Source organism: Aphelocoma coerulescens, chromosome 1A (assembly GCF_041296385.1).
Source record: "Aphelocoma coerulescens isolate FSJ_1873_10779 chromosome 1A, UR_Acoe_1.0, whole genome shotgun sequence".
In the NCBI taxonomy this organism is placed as follows: Eukaryota; Metazoa; Chordata; class Aves; order Passeriformes; family Corvidae; genus Aphelocoma; species Aphelocoma coerulescens.
This window is the reverse complement of record NC_091014.1, coordinates 56,236,387-56,260,196: the sequence shown is the minus strand read 5'-3', so window position 1 is coordinate 56,260,196 and position 23,810 is coordinate 56,236,387. Positions and strand designations below refer to the sequence as shown.

General features: G+C 39.6%; 1 protein-coding gene across 3 annotated transcripts in view; it reads right to left on the bottom strand.

Moving 5' to 3' along the window:
- LARGE1 (LARGE xylosyl- and glucuronyltransferase 1) overlaps positions 1-23,810 on the bottom strand; it is a 278,578-nt gene that overhangs the window by 111,776 nt on the left and 142,992 nt on the right. For all 3 annotated transcript variants that reach the window (XM_069002929.1, XM_069002931.1, XM_069002930.1), the window contains 2 exons: positions 19,291-19,414; positions 312-483 (listed from right to left, as the gene is read on the bottom strand). In XM_069002929.1, coding sequence (XP_068859030.1) covers positions 312-483; positions 19,291-19,414 — 296 coding nt within the window. The remainder of the gene's footprint in view (positions 1-311; positions 484-19,290; positions 19,415-23,810) is intronic.

Sequence of the window (23,810 nt, the reverse complement as noted above, 5' to 3'; positions counted from 1 at the left end):
GTATTGAACAGTACATAACTACAGCATGCTCATCATTCTTTATCATCTACTATATTGTCAGGCTCTAACCTGCCCCAAATAATCACACCAAAAAAACAAACTACATAGATAATCGGTGTTGTCAATTATTCCATACAGAACATCATTGAGAAAGGGCTCACAAAGTGCACAATTACATTCAAACACCAAAAACTGGAAGAGCAAAAACATTTAACAAACCTCAGCTAGCCCTTTCACCCCCACTGTACTGCTTGCCTTATCATTCTCCCTCCCCCCGCAAATAAGGACAGTAAAAAAAATCATTAAAATACCTTTGAACTTGTGAAAGACGGCCCATAGCTCAGCAATGTCAGTGGCAAATGTAATGTCTGTGTCGAGGACAATGACTCGCTCAAGATTGGAAGGTAGAGTCTTAGTCAGAACCAACTTCATCAGCCCGTAAATCCCAGAGTAGTGTTTGTTGGGGATCCAAGACACTTCAGACTTGACAGGAAATGGGAAGTGGGAAAGAGGAAGAAAAAATAATCTTCATTAGAAAGAGAAACTTTTCCTGACACTCGTTTCTTGCAGTAGTGGAAGATCTCTGAAGTGGAAAGCCATCTAAAAGTCTGTTTTTAAATTTACTTCAGAAGCTCTGAAATACACTATAGTTTCTGAAAGCTTGGGGAAAAAGAGTTCTTAGAGGCAACCTCTTTACACAATATAACTAAAATTAGTTGAGCCTTTCTGGTCTGGTAGAATTCATTCTGAGACATCCATGTGTCCTGATAAAACTGAAATACAATTTTAGTCTAAAACTTCAGGTATATTGTACATTACCTGCAAAAAAATTTGTGTTAGTCATTCTCAAAATTTTCTCTGATGCAGAAGTAACAAGCATAATATTTTCTTTATATTTTTTATAGATTTGGAGGTCAGAGTTTCAAAAGGCCACTCATTTGAAATAATGGGCCAGATAATTGCAAAAAAACCCTTGTTTCTTTCAAACTCAAATTTTCCTCTAGCCTTACATCTTTAACTTAAAACTACTGTGATTACACAGACATGCTCAAAAGTCTAGAAAGTGACAGAACATTTTTAGCCACATTTTTTGGTTTTATGTATTGAATGTGGCAAACTCAGACATTTTCATTTCTTCAGTAAGGGCTAAACAAAACATTGTACAGCTTCTAAAATGAAGCTGGGAGACTAAATTCTGATATGGAATTGGCACTATTGGCACCAGGATGTTCCACAAGCTATGTTTAGTTTTCTCTCTGTTTTCTTCACAAAGAAAGTATCAAAAGTTTCTGCTTAAAGTGGGATACAGAAGTTTTTGAGAAGTTCCTATTTCCCTGTCTGAAACTCCTCTTGTTTGTTTTAACATGCACTATAATTCCCAGATTTTAATTTTTCCCTTGAGTTGTGCTCTCATTAACTTCAATCAGTATTTTGTCTACAGGGGACTTGAGTGAGACAGATTTCAGGATTCATCCTGGCATGTTACATAGAGAAAGTAGGCAGAAACTCTGTACTCATAAAAGCAAGGAGATCTATTCTGTTGTTTACTATTCACTGCTGTTATAAATTTTATTAAATGAAACAACATTTGCACAAAAAAACTCATTTCCTCCAAAATCCTTAGAGAAAACCTTCTGTAAAAGTATGTGTTCCTACATTTGGAAGGTGGAAGCGTGGTTGAAGAAAGGCTAATAACAGGTGCTTAGAGCAAATCTCTTTTTGAATATAAAGTAACAAGGCCTCTGATGATATAAGCTGACCTGCTCTATTCCCTTTAAAATAGCACACAACTTTTCTCTGTATTCTCAGGATTCCTGTACCAGGACAGAGCACTCTCCCACTACAAAGTTCATTAAAAAGACAGAGGGAAGTAGAGCAAACCTTTAAGGAGAAAGACAAGAATTTCAGGGGAAAGGCAGGAAAAGCAGATTATCATAAAATAAAAACAGAAAGTGCAAACTGAAGTGTGAAGTTTTGTTTGGTTTATTCAAAACTCAATGCTCCCCAGAAATGTCTTCTGTGTGTAACAGAGATAATTTCAAATTCACACCCTCAAAACTCTAATTATTTGTGGTCCCTGCTCTCCCACATGGTGGCTTTAGGAATGGACCATCACAACAAGGTGTCAGCAAAGCAAAGCAAAGCAAAGCAAAGCAAAGCAAAGCAAAGCAAAGCAAAGCAAAGCAAAGCAAAGCCGTATCTACTTTGCTTCTGCGAACCGTATTGTTCTGAATCTGCCACTTGATATCCTTGTGCTAGACCAGTCATACCTGACATGTTAAAAGAGTCAGTCATTTTATTGACTTGAGTTTGCTTTTACCCATTGCTACATTATTAATTTGGGATGGCACGTCCTTCATTATATTAGCTGAAATACTTCTCCAGAAAAACACGCAGTGTGCTTATGCAAATAAGCCTAATAAGGTAGGGGTTCATACGTTGCATGAATAGGCTGACACAAGCAGGGAAGGTAAAAGGTGGCTGGAAAAGTAAATCACCTTCAAGGTGCAGTTATTTTCTTTGCTCTCAGGATTCCCCTTTTCTAACACCACTGCCATGTATCACTGCAGGGAAGGAACCCTTGTCTGGCAGTTCCTTCTGATCTGGCCCACAGACACGAAAAGCCTGCCATCCTGAAGCCTGATGCTGAAGGGATCACTTCTAAAAATGAAAGGGGCAGCCCCTATTCCAAATGGTCCCTCACAGCTGGCACACGTTGGATTTGAGGATATGTTGAAGCTGGGACTCTCAATCTGTTCAATTTATCCACAGTTTTCTCTCCTGTGATGCAGAGTTAACTAAGACACAAACAGAGATCCTAATTAGTCCCCAGCATAATTTCTTCATGGCTTTGCTATTCATGAATTATGTAACAGTTCCAAATTCACGTTAAGGAAAACTCCTGATGCTACACAAGAGCACTGTGAAGGCTCACTCTCTGGGTACTAGATGTAGTCTTATGAGAAGAAATACACAGGTACAATGTGGAATAAGTACTTAGTCCTTGTCCTAGTTTTGAACAGGACCTGGAGGTTGTTCTGTATCACCTCAGATCATTGCTGGGGGCAGGGCGAAAGGACTCTCTGTCATCTAAGAAGGGTGTGGCTTCTGCTCAAAAAACCCATTTTTCTATATATTGTCTAAATACTTTCTGTAAGTTTTAATACAATTTTGTTTCTCTAGCATAGTTAAAATGGCCCATATATGGCATGTTTGTGAATCATCTGCTAACAAGCTAGATCAGAGTTTCCTTCAGAGAACAAATATTCCTAGAAGATACATCAGGAACATTAAAAAACAGTCAGTAAAAGAAGAGAGCAAAACAAAACTGTGACATACTTTGCCATTTGTATAATTCCCAGTTGAGCAGAAATAGCACACCTTGGATCTCTAATTCTCAAGATCTGTATTTTTGTTCATGAGAGTAGAGTACAGAAAATCATTTAGCTGGTACTGACATTGATTCTTTTAAGTGAAATAGCATCTATCCACTAAAGGTCTTTCATCAGAACCATCTTTATTCTTTTTGTAACTGAAGACTGAAAACACACTAAATTATCTGAATTATTCAAATATAAAAATCACAAGCCCATGAGACTTCATGCAGCACATAAGTGACCATCTGGTCAATGCCAGAAAGGTGGAAGCAACAGTCCCCATGTTCAGCTATACTTCATGAGTAAGTTGTCTTCTCTAAGTGTGCTCTATCTCTGGGAAAAGCTGACTAAATCACAGTTGCAGTACACAGCCTGACTCAGCTTTCTCACAGTTGCTACCACTGTATAAATGTTCATTACAGTTACCAAAAGTGTCGTTTTTAAAAGAGAAGTCTGATACAGACATGGAGCTGAAAATCAAGTTTCCCTGTTTCTTTGACTGAGACAGGAGGAAATGGTGGCTTGTTCTCTCTTTGTGAATGAATTGTACAGTGACTACATTCCCAAGCACTTAGGTATTTTTATTTTTAAAAACACTTGAGTCTTTTTGCACACACATTATGATCCCAGAGCACAACTCTTGTACCAAGTCATCACAAATATATCCAAGCCACACTTCAACGCTTACACTGTACTTCTTCAGGGAATTGTGTGATTTTTAAATTCTTTTTTAATATGCTCTTTTTCTCGATGAACAGATGATGGGGAAACTTGCCCAGGCTTCCCAGGTGAATACTGACTGCTCCACAGCTGTAAGTGAAGTATCTGTACAAGGGCAGGTCACCCTTGCTTGTATTGGCTGTCTTACCTTAGTGCTTGTTCACATACACACAAAGTGAAGCATTAGAACAGTAGCAAGCACAAAAGCAGAGGAAAGCTAAACTAAGGCTCTATGGGACTGTAGGACAGTACATGCTTCTCTCATTATCTTCTCTGAAGCTCTGGAGGTTGACAGCTTAACAGCCTGATTTGCTACATGCTTCTTGGGATTGGGAGGTGATATATAACAGTACCATTAAAAAAAGCTCTCAAAAGTTTTAGCTAGCAACTGCACAAACTTAAGACTGCATTTCTTTTGTATAAATAAAAGTTTCCCTTCTAAAAGCATTTCCCCCATTAATGACTTCTGATTACCTCCCTACCATAGGAAAATTCTATCCTGACTTTTCCTGATGAATAGGCTGTACTCCATACAACATCACAAAATCACAGAAAAAACTTGGAAGGGACCTCTGGAAGTCATTTGGTCCAACCTCCCCCTGGGCAAGCATGGCCACCCAGAGCCAGTTGCACGGGACCACGTCCAGATGGCTTTTGACTATGCCCAAGGACAGGGACTCCACAATCTCACTGGGCAACCTGTGCCAATGTTCAGTTACCTCTCTTGATCTGCTGTCAACGTTTCCTCTAATGCAGTCATTGTTGCAAGGGAAAATTCCTGGCTCATGGGGTAGTTCCCATGTGCAAGGTTTTGCACTTCTTGTTGAACTTCATGAGGGTTCTGTCAGACACCCTTCTCTGTTAAATAGTACTTTTTTCCATTTTCTTAATGGAATTCCTCAATTTCCCACAGAATATATGGCACCACAGCACTCTCTGAGCTACAAGAAGTGCTTCTTGCCCAGCATGGTAAGATGGAATTTTGGCTGATAAAGTGTCTTCCATGGCAGCATGTCCTTTAACACTTTACCCTGGAAAAATGCAGCCTTCAATAGTGTATCGATTTTGTCACTACATTCACTGCATCTTCCTAGATATGCTTGGGGGAAAAAAAAAAAATCAATCAAAATAATCCATAGCTATGACATAGCATCCCCTTCCCCACTCCAAATCAGACACCCTTGCTGCTCAGCTGACTCCACCAAAGCACTACGAAGGTCAGTGCCTTGCAGGAGCCTGTACGTCAGGCTGGCTGGGGTGATGCACCAGGCTGAGAATCAGCAGCCCTGGAAGCACAAGGTGCCACTTGCATGCCTCCTTGCCCACCCCAGAGGTGGGCTCATAAATGGGATCAAACAGAACCCAATTCCACCACCATCCAGACTCAATGGCTGCAGATTCCCTGTGCTGGGGAAAACAGCCAGCAGCAAACAGAAGAACTCAGAAAACAGGAAAGGTGAAGGGAAGCAGAAAATGTGGTCTGTAGATTTTGCCTCCCCAGAGCTTTCATTCTGGGTTTTACCATTAAAAATATCTAGCATCTAGAATAACCTCATTAAAATGAAGAGAAATGTGAATCAGGTTTTGTAGTGAATGATTCAATGGAAACATGGATATCCAGAAGTATTCAGCATCTAGTTGCTCTTACCAACTTCAACATAGGCATTGTCTTCCTTGAAAATTGCATCAGTCAGATAATAAACTAACTTTGAAATCTTAAAAAAAGGCGAACAGAGCAAAAATTCCAGGCCACAGCAAAATCACAGTGTTTTAAATCTGCACAAGTTGTAGCTGAATTGTATCTGACACTGATCTGAAAACCAGTGCAGTGTGCATGGTGAAAGAACTTACAGCAGGAGGGATCTCTGTGAAGGAAAACCAGCCAAAGCCTTTTGTAGCTGCTGCCTTCAGGCAGCCCTTACAAATGTCCCAGGCATGGGAAACAACCCTGAAATTCTGATGTGTGAATCAGATAACAATATAAATTGCTATTTCCTCAGATTGGATAAATAACTTTCTAGACGCAGCTGACAACTTGTTTTCACAGCTTTTTCATTACTTGCTTAGTGCTTTGCTGCTACTATGAACACTACAAGTAGCAAGATACAGTTTTTTTAAATCATGTGGCCTTAATTTAAGATAAAGCTAACAGAACTGGGGCTTTCATGTCATTTCTAAACTGGAGGAAAATAACTTCCACCACTTTAAGGATGATCATATTTTGTGATTTGCAACATAAAGCATAAAAAGAGGGAGTAAACAAACAATACTGATTTGCTGCCACATGACAGGAAGTTTTCTTCATGCACAGTTTTCCTCATCACTGTTTTTCACTCAGGGAGAACTTCATCCTGCTGTGAATATATGCCATACCTCTTCCCACATTCCTGAAACTTGAGTCACAATTCCAGCAGCACTAGAACTGCTCAGGATTAGTTCCAGGATAATCCTTCCTGTTTTACATTGACTGTACCTCACAATATCTAAGCTCTTTGCAGGGACATGTGACTGATCCCCTTTCTCACTCTCCTTCTTCCAGGAGAGCAGTATCAATACCGTGTTGCTGAGACTGGGTTAACTGAATCACTGAGGAAGGAGACAAATAGGTTAGTGTTTAAATAAGGGTAAACGTTCATGCCTGTCTTTAGCACATTTCTTTTTTTATAGATAACAATAATAATAATTAAAAAAAAAACCCCTAGATTCAGAGAGAGAAATCCCAAGTCATCCAAGATCCTAGCAGGAAGAAGATTACTGTCACCTCCAATAGTTTTCTCAGAAGGAATGCCAAAAGGAATCTCCTTGCCTCTCACCTTCAGAAAATCACTGCCTTTGCTCCATCCTTGTCAGGCATCCAGCAAACATTAACAGAAGAGCCTTATTTAAACAAAAACAGACTCTTCTATTAATGTTTGCTGGATAACTTGTAACTTCAACATTGAATTTAGGTTTTTTTCCTGTGCGATTCACAGGTTTTGATCATACTGATATTCCCCCCCATAACAAGTCCTTACTATTTATATGAATGGTTGTCAAGGAAACCAAAAATCCAGCAAAGCTGGGTAACTTTTCTACATTCAGAATTTCTTGTTTCTGAGTATTTTAAGAAATAATAATAAGTTGCTCTAAGAAACAACTGTAAGGAGAAAGGAATTTATACATCTTTGCTAAAATAATTTTTCTATTTCTGCTGGCCTTTGTGGCTGTTGTTCTTACTCATCACAGAAGCACTGGTGACTTTAATAGAATTCTGTCTCATCTTTCACTTTAAGAAACAGATGCATCTTCCACACATGCATGCAACAAGTCTGGATACAAATAGCAGTGAGCAAAAAGGTTGAGATAGAAATGGATGATTATTTGAACCTCTGGGTCCTGGATAATGTAGAGCAAATGCAGAAACCGTGGAGCAAGCCACAACTGGAAAGGAAGATTAGATATTAAAAAGGCAGAACGAACAAAACCTCCCAAATCAGCATCAGCATACAGCAAAGGAAAATAACTGCAAATTAATTCTCATCTCTGTAGCAAAGTCCATAACACAGTCTGACTGATGTTGAGGACTTTTTTTTCTTCTTTCTTTTTTTCTTTCTTTCTTTTCAAATCTCTCACCAATACACCCATGCACACAAAGGGCAGACAAGTGGGAAAAACCTGATTTAAGGATGCTTCTTCAAAACAACTTCCTTAACAACAAAATTAACTGAGGGTGCCAAGAGCTTATCCATGCTCTGTTTTTGGAACCAATATGCTTTATATGGCTGCAACTGCAGAAATAAAGTAAAACTGATGTGGCTTTTTTTTGTCTCTGCCATTTAGGTAACAAGACATTCAGCCATACAGCTTCTTCAGAAAAGAAATGACCAAAGGGTAATTCACCTACTGGGACCTTTAAGGACCATCTCCCTCCCCCTTAGGCATTTTGCTGGCTTTTCTCCCACCTTGTTTAGCCAAATCAAACTAAAATGGCCAGTTTCTACCTCAGTCCTTTTCTTTACTCTCATTTGAGACTTTCTGAATTTCTTCACTGTTTCTTGCTATCTCCAAAATGCTGAAAATGCTTTGTTTGCCTTTCTTCATTTGTGCAAGATGAGACTGCAGAACAGAAAAGTCTGGCCAGTCTCAGTTAGTGCTGTTTCTTGTTCCTTTTGGGCCTCTAGCCTCAACTCCAGCTGTTTTCAGCACAGCCATCAAGGGTGGAGGACCTACAAAAGTCTGAGCATCCTGAGAGAGGTCAGTGAGAACCAGCCAAACACCATCCTCCCAGAAGAGGCAAAAGTAAAAATCTTCCCTAGAAGATAGGATAAAGCCTTTTTTTTTTCTTCCTGTCTGTGAATGAATGAAAAGAAACAAACAAGCTGAAGTAGATAAAATGGCAGGAAGCCAGAGCTTTCTGCTCAAAGCTGACTGACAGGTAGATCTGGCTAGAATTTGCCCAGTGGTGAGAACTCATAGCTGCCCTTCTCGCTTCATCTGTACGGAAAGATAAGAAAGATCAATTGCCCACTTTAATTGCTAGTGAACTCAATCAGCAAGCTCTTTGTGCTAATTCATCAGGGAAGATACAAATCCATGAAAATATTATCACTGTCAGTTTTTTGACTTAGGTAACTATGCTGGTACATGCACGTTAGCTGCAGCCGTTCCATGCTCTAGCACATTTCCATGCAGCTCTTGGGGTCAAAGTCCAGAGGCACACAGCCTGTATTTTGCATGATGTCAGGATAACAAACAGGTGTCATCAAGATGCACTGTCCAGAATAAAAACAATGCAATATCTTGCATAAACACCTTATGTTGGATAAACAGCCTCAACTCAGTGGCAAAAATTTATTTAAAGTGGGATTCTTTCCCTACCAAAAAATCTTTTTTTAAGGATGGCGAAAGAAGGTTGCAGAACAGTTACAGTGACTATTGCTAACCAAGTAATGCCTGGCAGAAGATTGCAGGTCTAAAATACAAGTTATCGTGTGCAAAAAAATCCCCAACCAGACACCAAAAATGCTGAGGGAATGACTTCCCACCCTTTTAAGCCTGAAAGATCCCCATCTTGTTTGTATCCATACAAAACAGTATTCAACACCCAGAGCTGCAAAATACAGAATCATACAACCATAGACTATCTCAAGTTAGATGGCACCCATAAGAACCGTTGAGTGCAGCTCCCTGCAGGACTACCTCAAACTAAACCATATGACTAAGAGGAGTGTCCATCATCAGGCTTGGAATCATGACTAGAGTTCATGAGCTTGGTGACATGACCCTGGGAAACCTGTTCCAGTGACCGGCCACCCTCCCAGTGAAGAACTCTTCTGATGTCCTAGGATGATTTGTGGAAAGGATACGGAAATGCAGCTTCCACCAGACCTCTGACATTTTAACACAAAGTCAAAACATAGCAAATACATATGAGAAAAAGGACGCATTCTTCTATTCAGAAGAAAATCTCTACCTACTATAGGGCATCTCACCAGTAAAATCACCTTTCTCCAGACTTTAACTGTTTCTGCCTAAAGAGTAAGAACAGTAAAATTTCAACAGCTGAAAATGCTGCACCAAAAAAATGCCATTAGTGGGTGGAAAACGCATCCAACTAGTGGAATAAATGCTGTATCCCATAAAGAACTCTTACATCTCTTATTTTCACCAAAAGCAAAGAATTTGCAGGAAAACAAATCATCCTCCATCCTGCAGAGTTGGAGAGCAGGTGAGTGGAACTTTTTATATCGCAATTATTGCTTCATGGGAGCAAAAATTACGTAAGGCAGTGTTCTTTTCTCCAGCGGTAAGTATTATAATAGATCAAAACTTCTGGGGACTGAAACGCTGCAGGAATACATCTGGAATAAAACCAATAATAGAAGATAAAAAGTATTACAATTATGAACAAGCAAAACTAACAATAACCTACTGCAGTGAATGTGACAGGGGGCAAAGAAGTGTTCCTTTTCTTTGTTATTAGAAAGAGCTACCATGTCTCTCAACTAAGCACTAAGCAGAGAAACAATCTGAAGAAAATAAAGACATTTCAAAAGCAAGAAACACTGAACTTGAAGTTCATGACATCAGTCTAGTTAGCTGCCCTGCTTTTGGTTAAATAGCATAAAATATTTCAGATAAGAGTGAATTTGCATGAGTAGTGTTTAAATGAATTGTCCATGTAGTAGGTATGTAACTCTTACAACTTCTTGAAGTACTTCTTGAAACATCTGTGTGAGGGCTAAGACCACCAATGACACCCTAATTCCATGTAATTTTGTAGTTTCATCCTAAAGACCATGACATAAAATTGCAATCAGACAGGTGGACACAGGTCCTAAATGCCTCATTAAAACAAAATAGATGGGACTATTTTATAGGCTTTCAACTGTGTCAGCTAAAAACTGTGAAACTTCCATTCAGCTGTGAAAGGGATCAAATCTGAAGTAATGGAGGAGTATATGGGAAAATTACCACGGGATCAAAATATTACTCAGTTTTAATTTTTGTTTCTGAAAAACAGAGACCTAGACACCATCAACATAAGCTCAAAGAATGAAACTTTCACAGGATTAAATTGTTTGATCTGAAACATTTTAGCTCTACTAAGAGAAATGACTCAAGTCAAATTACCACCAGTGGCATCTCATTAATAACCTTACACATATCTCAAAAAATGAAACTTTGTAGGATTGCAGATTGTCCTGAAAAGTGATACCTCCACTAACAGAAACAAAACTTCTCAATTTAGAAGTTAAATGTTCTTGTACCAAGCTGACCCACAAAGAGGTAGTATCCATCAATGGCATTTCATTAACAATATTATTATAGATCCTCCCTTTAGGACAAGTACTCAAAACTAAAATCAGCCTGGACACCCTTACCTGGACTGAGATGGTTTCAGAAGAGCTATGAGCAGAGTGACTTCAGTGTGTGCTTGTGCTGTGCCAGGCACACAGCATGGCTTTGTCATTTTCAGTGCTGTGAAAACGTGTCACACAGAAAGGTGTGCCCAGACAAGGTGAACATCATTTTTCTCCACAAGAATGACTGTTTCAGCCCCAGTCCTCCAGAATACATTGTGCCTACACTGCCTGCTGAACTGTTTCATGGGAAGTAGCTCACATCTGATCTGTTGACCAACACTTCCCCGAATATCAGTTGTTTCTCAGAAATAAGCCAACACCAAGTACTTCACAAATGAGGAAATCTAACCATTTCAGCTCCCTGGTGGTGAATCAAGAATATTCTTGGGAGTCCTTGCAGCCTCCTATTGTTTTCAGCTTATCATTCAGACATGGAAATACATATACTTCAGTTCTTTGTAAATCTAAAAGCAAGGATCACTTAACATTTTGGTAAGACGCTCGCATCAATACTGATCCTGACTAGGAATGCCTTGAACAGTCGCTGCTGTTCCTGTGTGAGTAATTGAGTGCCCTTTGACAGGGAGGTGTCCATGTGAGCAAGTAAAAAGCCATTAAGATCTAAGACCATCTAAGCTCTAGTCATTATATGTCTTCCCAGCTTTTTACCTGCAGGTGCCAAAGAAAGAAACTGTGCTGAAGCACAGGATGACTATTAACTCTCCCCAGCAAGTACAAGGGATATACAACCTATACCACTCATGCAGATCAAAGTGTTCAAATAATTCCTGTACAACCAAGGTTAGGACAGCAAAATGCTTTCATTTCTCATAGGTGGATGATAATGTTCTGAGAAAGCAGTTGTTGTAATGGGGATGCATGGAACAAGCTATAGCTGCAGAAGTTAGTTCAAGACATTGTGTCTTCTTTCATTTTTTGCAGGGTACGCTTTTCAATTTTTGTCAAACCGCGTAATTTTTGGAAAATCTCATGTGCAGTTATTCATCTTTTTCTCATTCTCTGCTAAAATTGCCTTCCCTGGCGGTGCAGCACATGTTGCTGCAATGAGCAATGTTTAAGAAGCTGAATGCCAAACAAAAATCCTTGCTATTGAAATGTCACAGTCAGCTACTATGATACAAATGTGGGTGATGCTAAGTGGAAGAGAGCTGGCTCCTTATTCCTCGCTCCGCATATGTTACACAGAGCAGCTATCCCGTCTTCCTGGTGGACGTAGAACAGAGCAACTGTACTGCTTTTCCCTAGAATCAAGAAAAAGGTGGAGCTACAGAGAGACCCACAGCAATTAGAATTCAGTTATAAAACTAACAAAGAACTCCAATGTTTTTTTCAAAGCACCAGCAACAGCAGGAAAGTACAAGGGGTTTACAAAGTCGGACATGAGGCTTTCTTCTGGAACAGCAGCACAAGCACTGCACAGTGTAACACAGGAGGCAGACTGGAACCCTTGAAAGAGGCCCAGGAAATACTGCACCTTCTTGCATCACTCTGGGCTTCATCTCAGTAAACAAACTAACAGTTCTAAATCTCAAATCAACTGAATACATTTGTAAATCCGAAGAAAAATTACATAAAAATCTGCAAGAAACTCTTCCGTGTTTGTTTTCTTGCCTTCCTCCACAAAGTCAGAGGTGAGGCCGCTCATGAAAGCTACATGCCACTAAGCAAATGACAACTGCTGAGTCAGAAAGGCACTATGAGTCCCATTATCATGGCCAATTTCTGACCAGCCTCAGCGATTTCCATGGTAGTTCTTTCTGATCACCTCTTTAGACTAGGCAGAAATTTAAGAGCCAGTTTGATTTTATGTAAAATTACTTTCTTCATATTCTAGGTCTGAATAATAATGGAGAACACATCTAAATAATAGTCTTCAATGTCACATGGCTCGTTTGCTTTTTTTTGTGCAGAAGAGGGACTGGGAGGGCAGAGAAAGTGCTGCTTAGGCTACTCAGTCTGCATGGATAGATTATGACCTCTTCACAAAGGTTCCACTGTGCTGGGGAGTTTGAATTGCTATCTGTTTCTTGGTGGATACTAATTTCCTCCCAAACAGTCTGAAGGAAAATATCTTGGCTTACAAAACCTGGTCTGTTAATGTCCAGTCATCTGTACTGAAAACCACGGATAAAAGACCTCGTTCTTAACATTGTAGCACTGTGTCAAAACCACAAGCATATTTCATCACCTGAGACTTCAGGTCTCTAGTATTCAATATGTCCATAAGAAAATACACAAAATTTCAATTTTAAAGTGGAAATTCAAGTCTAAAACAAAGCCACGCAAGTTATAGAAATCTGTAAAATGTTTTGATTGAAGACATAGTTTTTCAAAATCTTAAATCTGCATATCTAAAAAAAAAAAATTAAAGAGAAGGGGAAAAGGGCAGGAAGAAACAGCAGTCTATGCCTCTTATTTCACTGACGTGCAGTAGGCCAGTTTACAGAAAGACAAAAGGCTGGTGACATGCAGGAACACTGCAAGCTCCCCATAACATGTGCCAGTTTTAGATCAAATCCTCAATGCCACAGAAACACTTTCATTTAATATTACTGCTGCGTAAATGAATGTAAACATAAACAGATGCTGGGTTTCTCATTCTGTATTGCATTAATAGCAATTAGATCTTGCATGTGAAGTGGAAAAGAAATAAAGGAAAGTAGTGTACTTCTGCCTTATAACTGTGTGTTTGCCTCTGAGCCATGCAGTGAACTACTTAACAGATAAACAATCCTGCACTGCCCTTAACAATATATAATCTGCATGCAGTGCAATGCAAATACAATCCATGATAATTTAGGGAACAGTCACTATTACTGTGAAATAAATTGTTATGGATGGCTGCAACATCCAGTGGAACTTCTTGACTAGGAAGATGGTGGAAGGCAGGAGAATGCTGACCAATTTTATTGTTCAAGGCTTTATCGACACTGCTATCGTTGTCACCCTCTTAAGCTGATGTGAAAAACACCAAGCTAATAATCTGTTCATCAAATACACTCTCACATCTCCCCCACTGCCAATCAGAATCCTTCTCTCTCCCATGCTCAGCAGGTGGTATCTGCTATTCTGTTACAAGTATTTGTTTGATCATGGTTCCAAAATTGGCATATGGCAATGTACAGTACATACAGCCCTATCACATTCCTTGGAAGGGCTTCTGCTGGCATCCAAAGATTTCGTGGCATTTGAGTTGCTTTTGGTGCAATTTGCGGTCAAGACACTTACAAATTGAGCATACTTGAAAACAGCTAACATTATTGGGATTTTGACTTAGAAACATTTTTGCATGGACAATACAATGTGCCAGACAGGACACTTGGCTGCTGTCTAGAAGGTAAAGGGAGTCTCCATTGCAAGAGCTCTTACGGGGTCATCTTAGTTGGATTGGGTGAGACTCTCTAAACATGTTTTTGTACAAATTTTGTAACCCAGCTGGCCTGTGGTCCTACCTGACCACCACAAGACAAGCATAATGCATCACTACAGATTACCTTAGCCTATATACAAAACATTTCCTAACCATGTTAAGTCTGTACAGAAGACTGTCCTACGTGATCATTTCTACACATGCAGGAACTGTTTGTATTGATTGTCTTACTCTTGTACAATTGATTAACTTTGCAGCAGGAACTGTCTGTGAGTATCTGGGACAGCCAGCTTCTTTGCCCAGGATGTTAATCGGCATGCTTAAGCATACAAACTGGTCTAGGCACAGCAGGGTCTGCCTGGGAAATCTCAAGAACTGTCTGAAATTCCCACTGGGACCACTCCTGTAACAAGCTGTCAAATACTTCTTGTGCAGATGGCCAGCAGTTCCATCAATCACCTGGTTTCAATTTAGGCTGCTGTCTCAAACCAGCCCTTTATCTCATCTGTGGAGACAACCAACCTGGGAGTTCCTGGACCACTGTGGGAATTTAAGTGCATTGGGGGTGCACACAGGCACAGCCCTGAGAGCCAGCTACACAACAATCATAATTAAAGAATTAAACTTTATTTTTCTGCTTAAATCTCACAGCCCTTGCCCATTAGCTCAGTTGGTTAGAGCATGATGTTAATAACACCAAGGTTGTGGGGTTATCTCTCTATGGATCCTTCACTTAAGAGTTGGACTCGATGATCCTTGTGGGCCCCTTCTAACTCAGAGAATTTTGTGATGTCTGTCCAAATGATGTAAATATTTGACCAAGTGAACTGTTTTCAAAGTTCAGATGAAAGTGGCTAAGAAGTAACTCATCTCATTCTTCAGTAAATGCCCAAAGATAGGTGATTTTTATGCCATGCATTACCCCAGTTTGGTTGCGCTCTCTGGATCAGACCACTGATTTTGACTGAGTGTGCAGACTTCAATGTTTCTGACATGAAATCACCTAACACAGCACTGGTCTATTGTTTCTGGGAACAGTAAAAGCTGGAACACTGTCCATATTCCAGCAAAAAATAGAGCTTTTCACATTTCACTTTCAGGTAAAATGTTCATCTCCTAAAAAAACCTATTCACCATCCCTTCAAGTTCATAAATCAATTGCAGCACATGTGGGCTAAACAACTTAAAGGAGATGGCTTTTCTGCTCTATCAGTGATGAAGAGACTGTGTTATCTGGGCCGTTTACAGCAGACCAGGCAACTGCTCATTCTACATTCTACCTTCTTCAGTTCACCTGATGTTGTCATCAGTGTGTCAGGCAACATCTGGGAAAACGAACTTACCTCATCTGTATTCCACCCATCACATACAGTACAGCCTTATCAGCTGTTCCTTCTGCTCTGGGACAGTGCAAATCACAATGGGTTTAATGCCTGTATTTCCCTGTGACTAAACTGACACGAGATTCCATGTTAAACAACGAAGTGTAGAAGCCAAGTGCCCAAGCTGCACATCTGGAATAGTTTGTTCTGGAGTTTCTTCATGTGAGACTGAACTGAGAAAAACACAATATCCTGCAGCCTGATATTTGCAAGTCACAGCTGTAATGAATGAATGTTCCACAGGTAGTTTTTTTTTCTTTCATTTAATGTTCAACGAAGACAATTTTCAGTTTCCAGTTATTTTGTGGGATGTATTGCTGTAACAGATATATCTACTGCATTAGGACCAAAGCTGACTAACATGACCAAAGTGATCATATAAAGCGAATTTACATTGCCAAGTAACTTTTCAGTTTGCAGTCATGGCCATATGTGACCACGTAAATTTGGAAGAGTTATGTGTGGGCCATACCGAGCTGAGCAAGAATGAAGTGTGTAGCTGTGGAACAGTTCAATTACTGGCACCATTATCAGCAGCCCACACTTCAAGGATGCTTATTGCTGATTACTAACTGCACGTAGCAAGTTTAGTTAACGGGACAGAGTTCACAATCTGAACAGCTTGTAAGTTGGGAGAGCTTTTAAGCACCCATCTATCTCCCTCATGGTATTGCCAAGGCAGTGAGGAGACAGGCCAAGTTATGCTGGGGAAGGTGATAAGCATCTTAGTAGAACTGTCTGTTAAAGTCATCAAACTAACTGGTTTAAAGAAATACATCCAGCCAGCTGCCATCTCAACTGTGCCAGCGCCTTCTCCCGGAAATGCTGTTATCTTGGCTTAGCTCAACAGTCAAGTATCCTCCTCTTCTGTCCCATCCGCTATCATGTGCCCCAAGCAAAGATACCCCTTTCCCTGGCCATTCCTTCCTGTGCTCCATCCCTCTTCCAAGCAGGCTGCTGGTAGTTTGGCTGCTTCTAGGGAGAGAATGAGCCTAGGCTCTTTGTGGTGCAACAGGAATGTGAATAGCTATGTCACCTTGCAAAAGGAAAAGTAAGTCTTCTCTACATTTTAAAAGGACCGTCTGGCATGCTTAATTCACAGCAGCAAAGTAGATATGTTGGTTTGCTGGCCTTAGAAATTCTGATATAATCTATGGTACCTTGTCTTCCCTTTCTTGCAATGAAGTGTCCAGTTTTCCTCTAAAACCTGAAAGAAAACAACAGCCACAGCCAAGCCGAATTTTCTATGCCTTCCTTCAGGACACTGATTGCTCAAACTCTAAGTTAACAGCATGTATTTTAAGAGCTGCAGGATATGTTAAGAAACATTGCCAAATACCAAATATTTTAGTCTCCCAATTCTGCCTTTTAAAAAATTAATATGCTAGTGGAAACTGTTGCCTGAATTCTAAATAGCTACTTGAAAACAAAAAAGCATCCATACTATTTATGGAGGATCTAATATTATGTGCTCCCTTCCAGTGTTTGAGCAGAACAGGAGCAGAAGCAGGACTTTTCTCAGGACTAAAGGGCTTATTCTGACATGTCAGCTCCTGCTGCATTAGAAGGAAGAGGCTGGAAGCTCATACATACCCAGTGGGAAAAAACCAGACATGAAAAAACCAAGCATGAAATGGAAAGTTTTCTGTAGCAGCTAAAATGTGCTCCAAAACAACTGAACATTGGTGAATGAAAGCTAAGCAGAAAGTTCTCATGCAATTGCTCAGTCTAAACCCTTTTAGAAGTCAGGAATTGGTATTGATTACAGGTTTAAAAAAGAACTATGGAGGGTCATTTAACCGAAACATAGAGTATACTGTAACAGTGAATCCATAGATCACTTCGGAGAAAGACAGACTTTCTAGTAAACATCCAGCATCAGCTCTATGTTTTCTTAACACCAGGCAGCATAATATAGCTCCCAAGAGTGCAGGTGAAATACATGAACCCAAACCAATCATTAAATCCTCTCTAGGGGCTACACAGGAAACAAATGAGATGAGCTCCTACAGCTGCCTGTAAACAGCTCCTCTGTTGTCTTTGCTAAAACCCACAGAATGATCTGGATATGAGCCAGCATCATTCCTGGCTTTTTAAAACTCTGTTTATATTTATAACTCCTGGCTCTCCTTTGGCAGTGTCTGTCACATTCCCCTATGCTCAGTACTACATACTGTGGTTTTTTGGCCACTGAAATCAGGGAAATTGCTTGGTATGCAGCATGATGAGCTCTGAACAAGAGTGGCAAACCTGGGAAGGCCTATTTATGCATCAATACCTGCAACCAGTTAGAAAGTGCTCCTCAATCCAAAGCCTATACTATAGATACATACTATAGATAGTCTAGTGTTGATTTAGGTCACCAGTCATACAAAAATTAAGGCTGAGTGAAGAGGAAGGGAGAAAACAAGTTTGGTCTGTAGCCTCATATCTGCTCAGTGCTTTGCCTATAAATCAGAAATTTGGGGATCACTGAAGTAAGCTCTCTTGGTTATTATTTACTTAACTAGATTGGACCATACCCAAATGACCAGAAGGAAAACACTAAGAGGTCTGTCTTCCCCAGCTGAGAGGCTAATTAAAAACCCTACAATTTGCAGAAAAGCACATACAAGATTTGTAAGAACAAACCTCCTCCTTGCTATGAAGCTGTAAAGAACAGAAGGAAGATCTCTGGCTAATTAGGTTAATATTGGCTTATGGCTTCATGTAGAAGAACCAATAAAAAATAAAACCAGAAACAAAGTATTTTTCTCAAAAATCACTTTTTTCCCTTTCCCATCTCTTTCTAAAGCTTTTTGTATTCAATATTTCACAACGTGGTGTGCTTTGATTTTACCCCTTACTTAGTACTGCAATTTGCTACCTTTTGTTTTTTTCCTTGTTTCAGGTGCTGTTCAGAACAGTCTGATAAGTCATACAAATTACTGCCACCAACTCCAAATGCTGAAATCTGAATACTTCATTCTACCTCCACAGGTAAAAAACATACAGCTCAAAATCAATGCTGTGGCAATTTTAACTATGAAAAGACAATTACTTTGAGTAAGCGATTTTTTTTCCCCCCATTGAACCCTTTCCATATTCATTCCTTTTGGAAGGGCATTCAGACAACAAAGGTAGCTATTGTACTACTGGTAGCTCATCACAGCATGTGTACTTAGGGTGTCACACACCTGTGCTTAAGGAATGCAGGGCAGTTGAGTGTTTCCAGAACAGATTTGGGCTTGCTGAGTAAGACACTTTAGATTCCACCATTGCTACTAGGAAGAAGTACCCTTAGAAAAACATAATGGGATCAGATGGACAGCCAGAATCCTCTTGAGAGCTGGTAAAATTCTAAGCTGCTAAACAACATATTCCATTAGCAGAGAAACTGTGCTGATTTTAGCCATTTAGCATCTTCTAGTTAAGTGCAATTGGGGCTACAATCATGTCAGTTAGAATCAATTGTCATCAGGGAGAGTATTTCAGGTAGTAGTTCCACTGCAAGTCACCAGCCAAGGGAGACAAGTAACAAAGCATGACATCAAACCAGAAGTATATGACTGACACCTGTGTCTCTGTGTCTTTACCTTGAGCTCATCTGCATCATAGAAGTCTATGCGCACAGCAGGGACCATCCATGTCTGGAACAGAGTTGCCAGGATCTGTTTGGCAATTGCATCTGCAATGAGGTGGAAGTGGAGTGGGTTTCGCCTGATATGAGAAGGGAGAGAAACGCATTAGTTCAAAGGTTTCCAATTCCTGTTCTTAAAGGACAACATTAGAATTTACAAAGCTTTATCTAAGATGTCAAGTTTTGAGTGTACAGCATGTCTGGTGGAGTCCTGCTCTGTAGCCAAAAAGCTGAGAAACAATTTGAACACACATGACAATAACAGAAATATTCAATCAGTTTCTGGGTGGTTATAAACATACAGACCCTTTGACTTCAGTGGAATGTGATTATTTGTAACAGCTAAGTCTTGTCCCTTGCACCAGCTCCTTAAAAAAAGGCCAAGTTAATCTCCCTTTGGGGACTTGAGCTCTGGAATTGATTGCTTTCAGTTTCTAGGTGAACCTGGTAATTTATCTTTGTGGCAAGAACAGTGTCTGTGGAGAAATGAGGGTGCAACAGAAGGTTAAAAAATAACCTTCCATAGTTCTTTTTGAATGAGGTTAAATTCTGGGACCCTTGAGTTTACATAGAACTTTTCTGCAAAGCAAACATGGAGAATCAACAGCTGTCCCATAGGAGCTCAAAACCAGATGTTTCAGGTGAGTGCCATCTAGCTATTCACTGGCATAGTGAATAGAATGGAGACTGCAAATCTCACCAGATCCTTTTTCCTAAGAGCAGGAATGGTTACAGAAAGAGGAAGGAGGAAAGGAAACATTTTACTTCAAAACACCAGATCTGGGTTCACCTCTGTAGTTACAGGACTTGGGCTAACTGAAAAGCTTCAAACAAGATGGGTAAAACCAGTATCAGCAAAAGTGGCAAGCTCTGACAAACTGAATGGATTTTCTATATTAATGTGAACTTGGACTTCATAAATACCTCGTTTAATTCCCTTAACCTCCCTCCCTTTTTGAGCAACAAAGATATGATCTTAACTGCTGTGATAGGAGTACAAAAACCTGCCAGTGGAAGTCAGTCAAAAATTGTAGTCTTCCATGTTTATCCCTATCTCAGCAACTTTCCCTGTCAGCAGAGAAGGACAGACTTTGCAAAAGCCACTAGAAGACAAATGGTTTAGACTAGCATTGGCTCAACCTCTCTTTGATCCCTAGAGTAGAACAGGGGATTCTCATTTCTATGGAATGAGTGTACTTGTTAATTGGTATTTTTCATCTAACAAGAGAAGGATTTAGTTTCAGATGTCGATTAAAGCAGAAGATGACTGATGCTACTACATTCTTCAGCATGAATGAGAAGTGAGGAAAACTATGTTAGTTCAGGCCAATATACCTCCATTACATTTTTGGGTTTAACCCAAAAAATGAAGGGTTTTTTCCTCCATTTTCCACATTAATGAACAATGTGTGCCTTCCTCTTTAATGTTTCTCTTCTTGCTTTGATGAGTAATACTGCTTCCCACTGAACAAAGTCCAGAGGAAAATGAAAAAATACATATAATGGTTCACAGTATTGTAACAGACCCCTCAGCAGAAAGAAGAGATTGTTGTGAGAAGCAATGTATGACTGGATTTTGCAGTGTCAGAAATACTGCACCTGAAATCCAACCCAGCACCTGGGGTTGCCACTGAAGCTGCTGTATTGGCTTCAAGGACACTGTGGATCATGTTGTGTGCTTACAGGAAAAGCAGGAAAGGGCTGGGTAGAGGCCTTATATATGAGATACCCATGATGGCAGAATAAACCCACAGCTGATCTGCATTTTACAATATCCAAAACACTAAGCCACTACGTGCTTTTCAAAAGACAAAGGTCTTTCAATCTCCAGCTTGTCCTGGAGGGAGAAGGGGAGAGGGAAAGGCGTAAGCTGCCAGCTGCTGAGTGTCCCATTACCAAGCTAAAGGGAACACAGCAATTACATCTGCTTCACCAGCCCAGCAGGAGAGTAGAAGAGGACATCCTGGCTCATGCAGATTCCGCAGTAACCAGGCACCTTGCCAAGAAAAAAATCAGGAAATAGCAGTGATCAGGAAATACATCTCATTAGCAGAGACAAGGCCAAGAGAAACAAAGTACAACACCAGTGGCTTTGGGTACAGGCAAAGCAGTATCTCAAGACAAATAGATGTTTAATGTCAACATACACATCCCACATAGGTCCCTCTGCTAAGCAGGTGCTGAGCCTGGATTCTGGTAGGACTATTTCCCAGCAGATGCTCTTCAGTAATTTCCTTCCCTTTTTTTATTCCAGGGTAATTTATCTTATATTCTAAAGTAGAATAAGAGGAGTAAAGAAACAGTTAAAAAAAGAGAAAGCTCTGTCTTCTTTGAAATGATCATTTAGTTAAATGGAATTGATATAAAATATTTCAAGATGAAACGCACTAGTTGAAAAGAAAAAATCTGACACAAAGACACTCAGATGTTCAGTAGCAGTTTATACTTATCTGAATGACCCAGAGTGTATGAAACTTAAATGGGAACAAGTGAGTGACATTTACTTTAGTTCATCTCCTACTGGGAGAAAGAAAAAAGGATAGCTGTACTCCCACACAGAAATCTCTTTCAAGTTGTTAGCCTCATGGTAAAGATTCAGCTGGAAGGAAAGTGTGTTTCAGAGGCAAAGCAGAAGATTATCACTTACAAAAATACATCCCCAAAACAGTATAGTGACCTGATGACATCTACAACTAAATGTGCATCAGCCACAGAAAATTTTACTCCAGACGAGATTTCAGTTCCGTGAAATGTGAGGTTTAGCACGGTGCTAGAAGCCAACAGTGCACAGACTCAAAGCTGGAAGACCTTCTGAAGGTAACTGTACTAGCATACACACAGATGCACAGATGACATCTTTCACCTCTTCTGCTGTCTGCAATATGCAAAGCCTAGAAGATATGGATTGCTTCAAAGTGTTTATGAAACAAGTTTAGAAGCTTAAAGATCAACCAACATTCATTATAAAAGATGCAGAAGAAATTATGCAAGACAAGAAATCTTTCTCAAGAAATATGTGAAAGGGATGCCATAATTATCTGACAACATGATTCAATCACTGGCTCTAAGAATCAGGAGTAACAGGATATTGTGAAGGATTCCACTGAAAGCTGAACTTCATTAAACTTGGACATTTTGCTCATTTTCCACTGGGCACATCAAGAGAAGTAAAAAAACAGACATAGTAGAGGCTGGTTGTATCTTGTACAGATAGAAATCCCTATACTGTAATGGTGACAGTATAGGCAACTATAGAACAACATGGGTCAATATATGGCAATTGTGATAAATTTCTCCCACAAAACCAACAGGTTTTGGAAAACTCCCAGTATTCATGTGAATTAGTCTGTTTGGAAATAAAAGTTTCTAGTGTCCCAGGTTTCAGACCCCTGAGCCCCAGTTTTCCAGATTCTTCGCTACAGAAGCAGCTATTGAAACAGCCATAGAATTTCTCCCAAGGTCCAGAAATACTTAATCTTATTTACTTCAATGATTTTGAACATTTGAATTTCTACCAACTACAACTTTTCAGTTTCTGCTACATGGAAAATGCTGATGCACTAATGTCTTAATGTGGTAAAATGTAGTTTCAAAATATGGCTATTTCCCATCAAGTGGAAACTTGAGGTTTTAAGTACTCTATTCAGAAAACTGTGTATCTTCATATACTAACTTATTTCCACTTATCTTAAGATCAGAACACTATCTGACAAAGTAAACCATATGTAAAGAGCACACATTTATTTTCCTAAATTACTTTCCTCAAAAGTGAACAAAGGGAGATTCTAGACAAGATTTTCAAGCATGGATGCTTAAATATAGGCTCTTAGACCTAAATATAGGAGTTTGAATGAATGCCCTCATTTTCAGAACTGCTGAGGTCCTATAAAGTTAGTAGAATGAAAAGAAGTCAATAATTTTAAAAGTCAGGCCATGACTTTAGAAGTCTATTCCAAGGTACCCATTTCTCTACATTTTTTCTTATCATGATGTCTTATTCTTGCATTTCAAAACTTCTTATTCTTCATCAGATTTATGATCTGCTTGCTCAAGCATCTGTGACCCTTTCTTTTCGAATAGCCACTGCCACAGAGTTAAATACAAAAATCTACAATTGAAAAAGGGAGTAGTGAACCAAGACTCACTCTTCCCTTCTGTACTATTCCATAGCTCAATTGTTAGTAATTCAAAAGGCAGCTGCTTGGCTGCTTGGTTACACAGTTCTCTGTCTGCAACAGAGGAATTTTATTTTCTAAGGATATAAAAAGGTCAGTAGCCCAGGGGTTTATTTCCAAAACCTACAGTTTATTAAGGGAAGCACAACAAGGTAATACCTTTTATATCTGTAACAAATGGTTACAAGAACTTCAAACAGGAATTATAAAAGGCAGTTTGGGAAACTTTTTTCCTAATGCCCATATGACAATCCTTCTCTCATATGTGAAAAATTTTAATGTGAAAATCTTCAAGGATTTT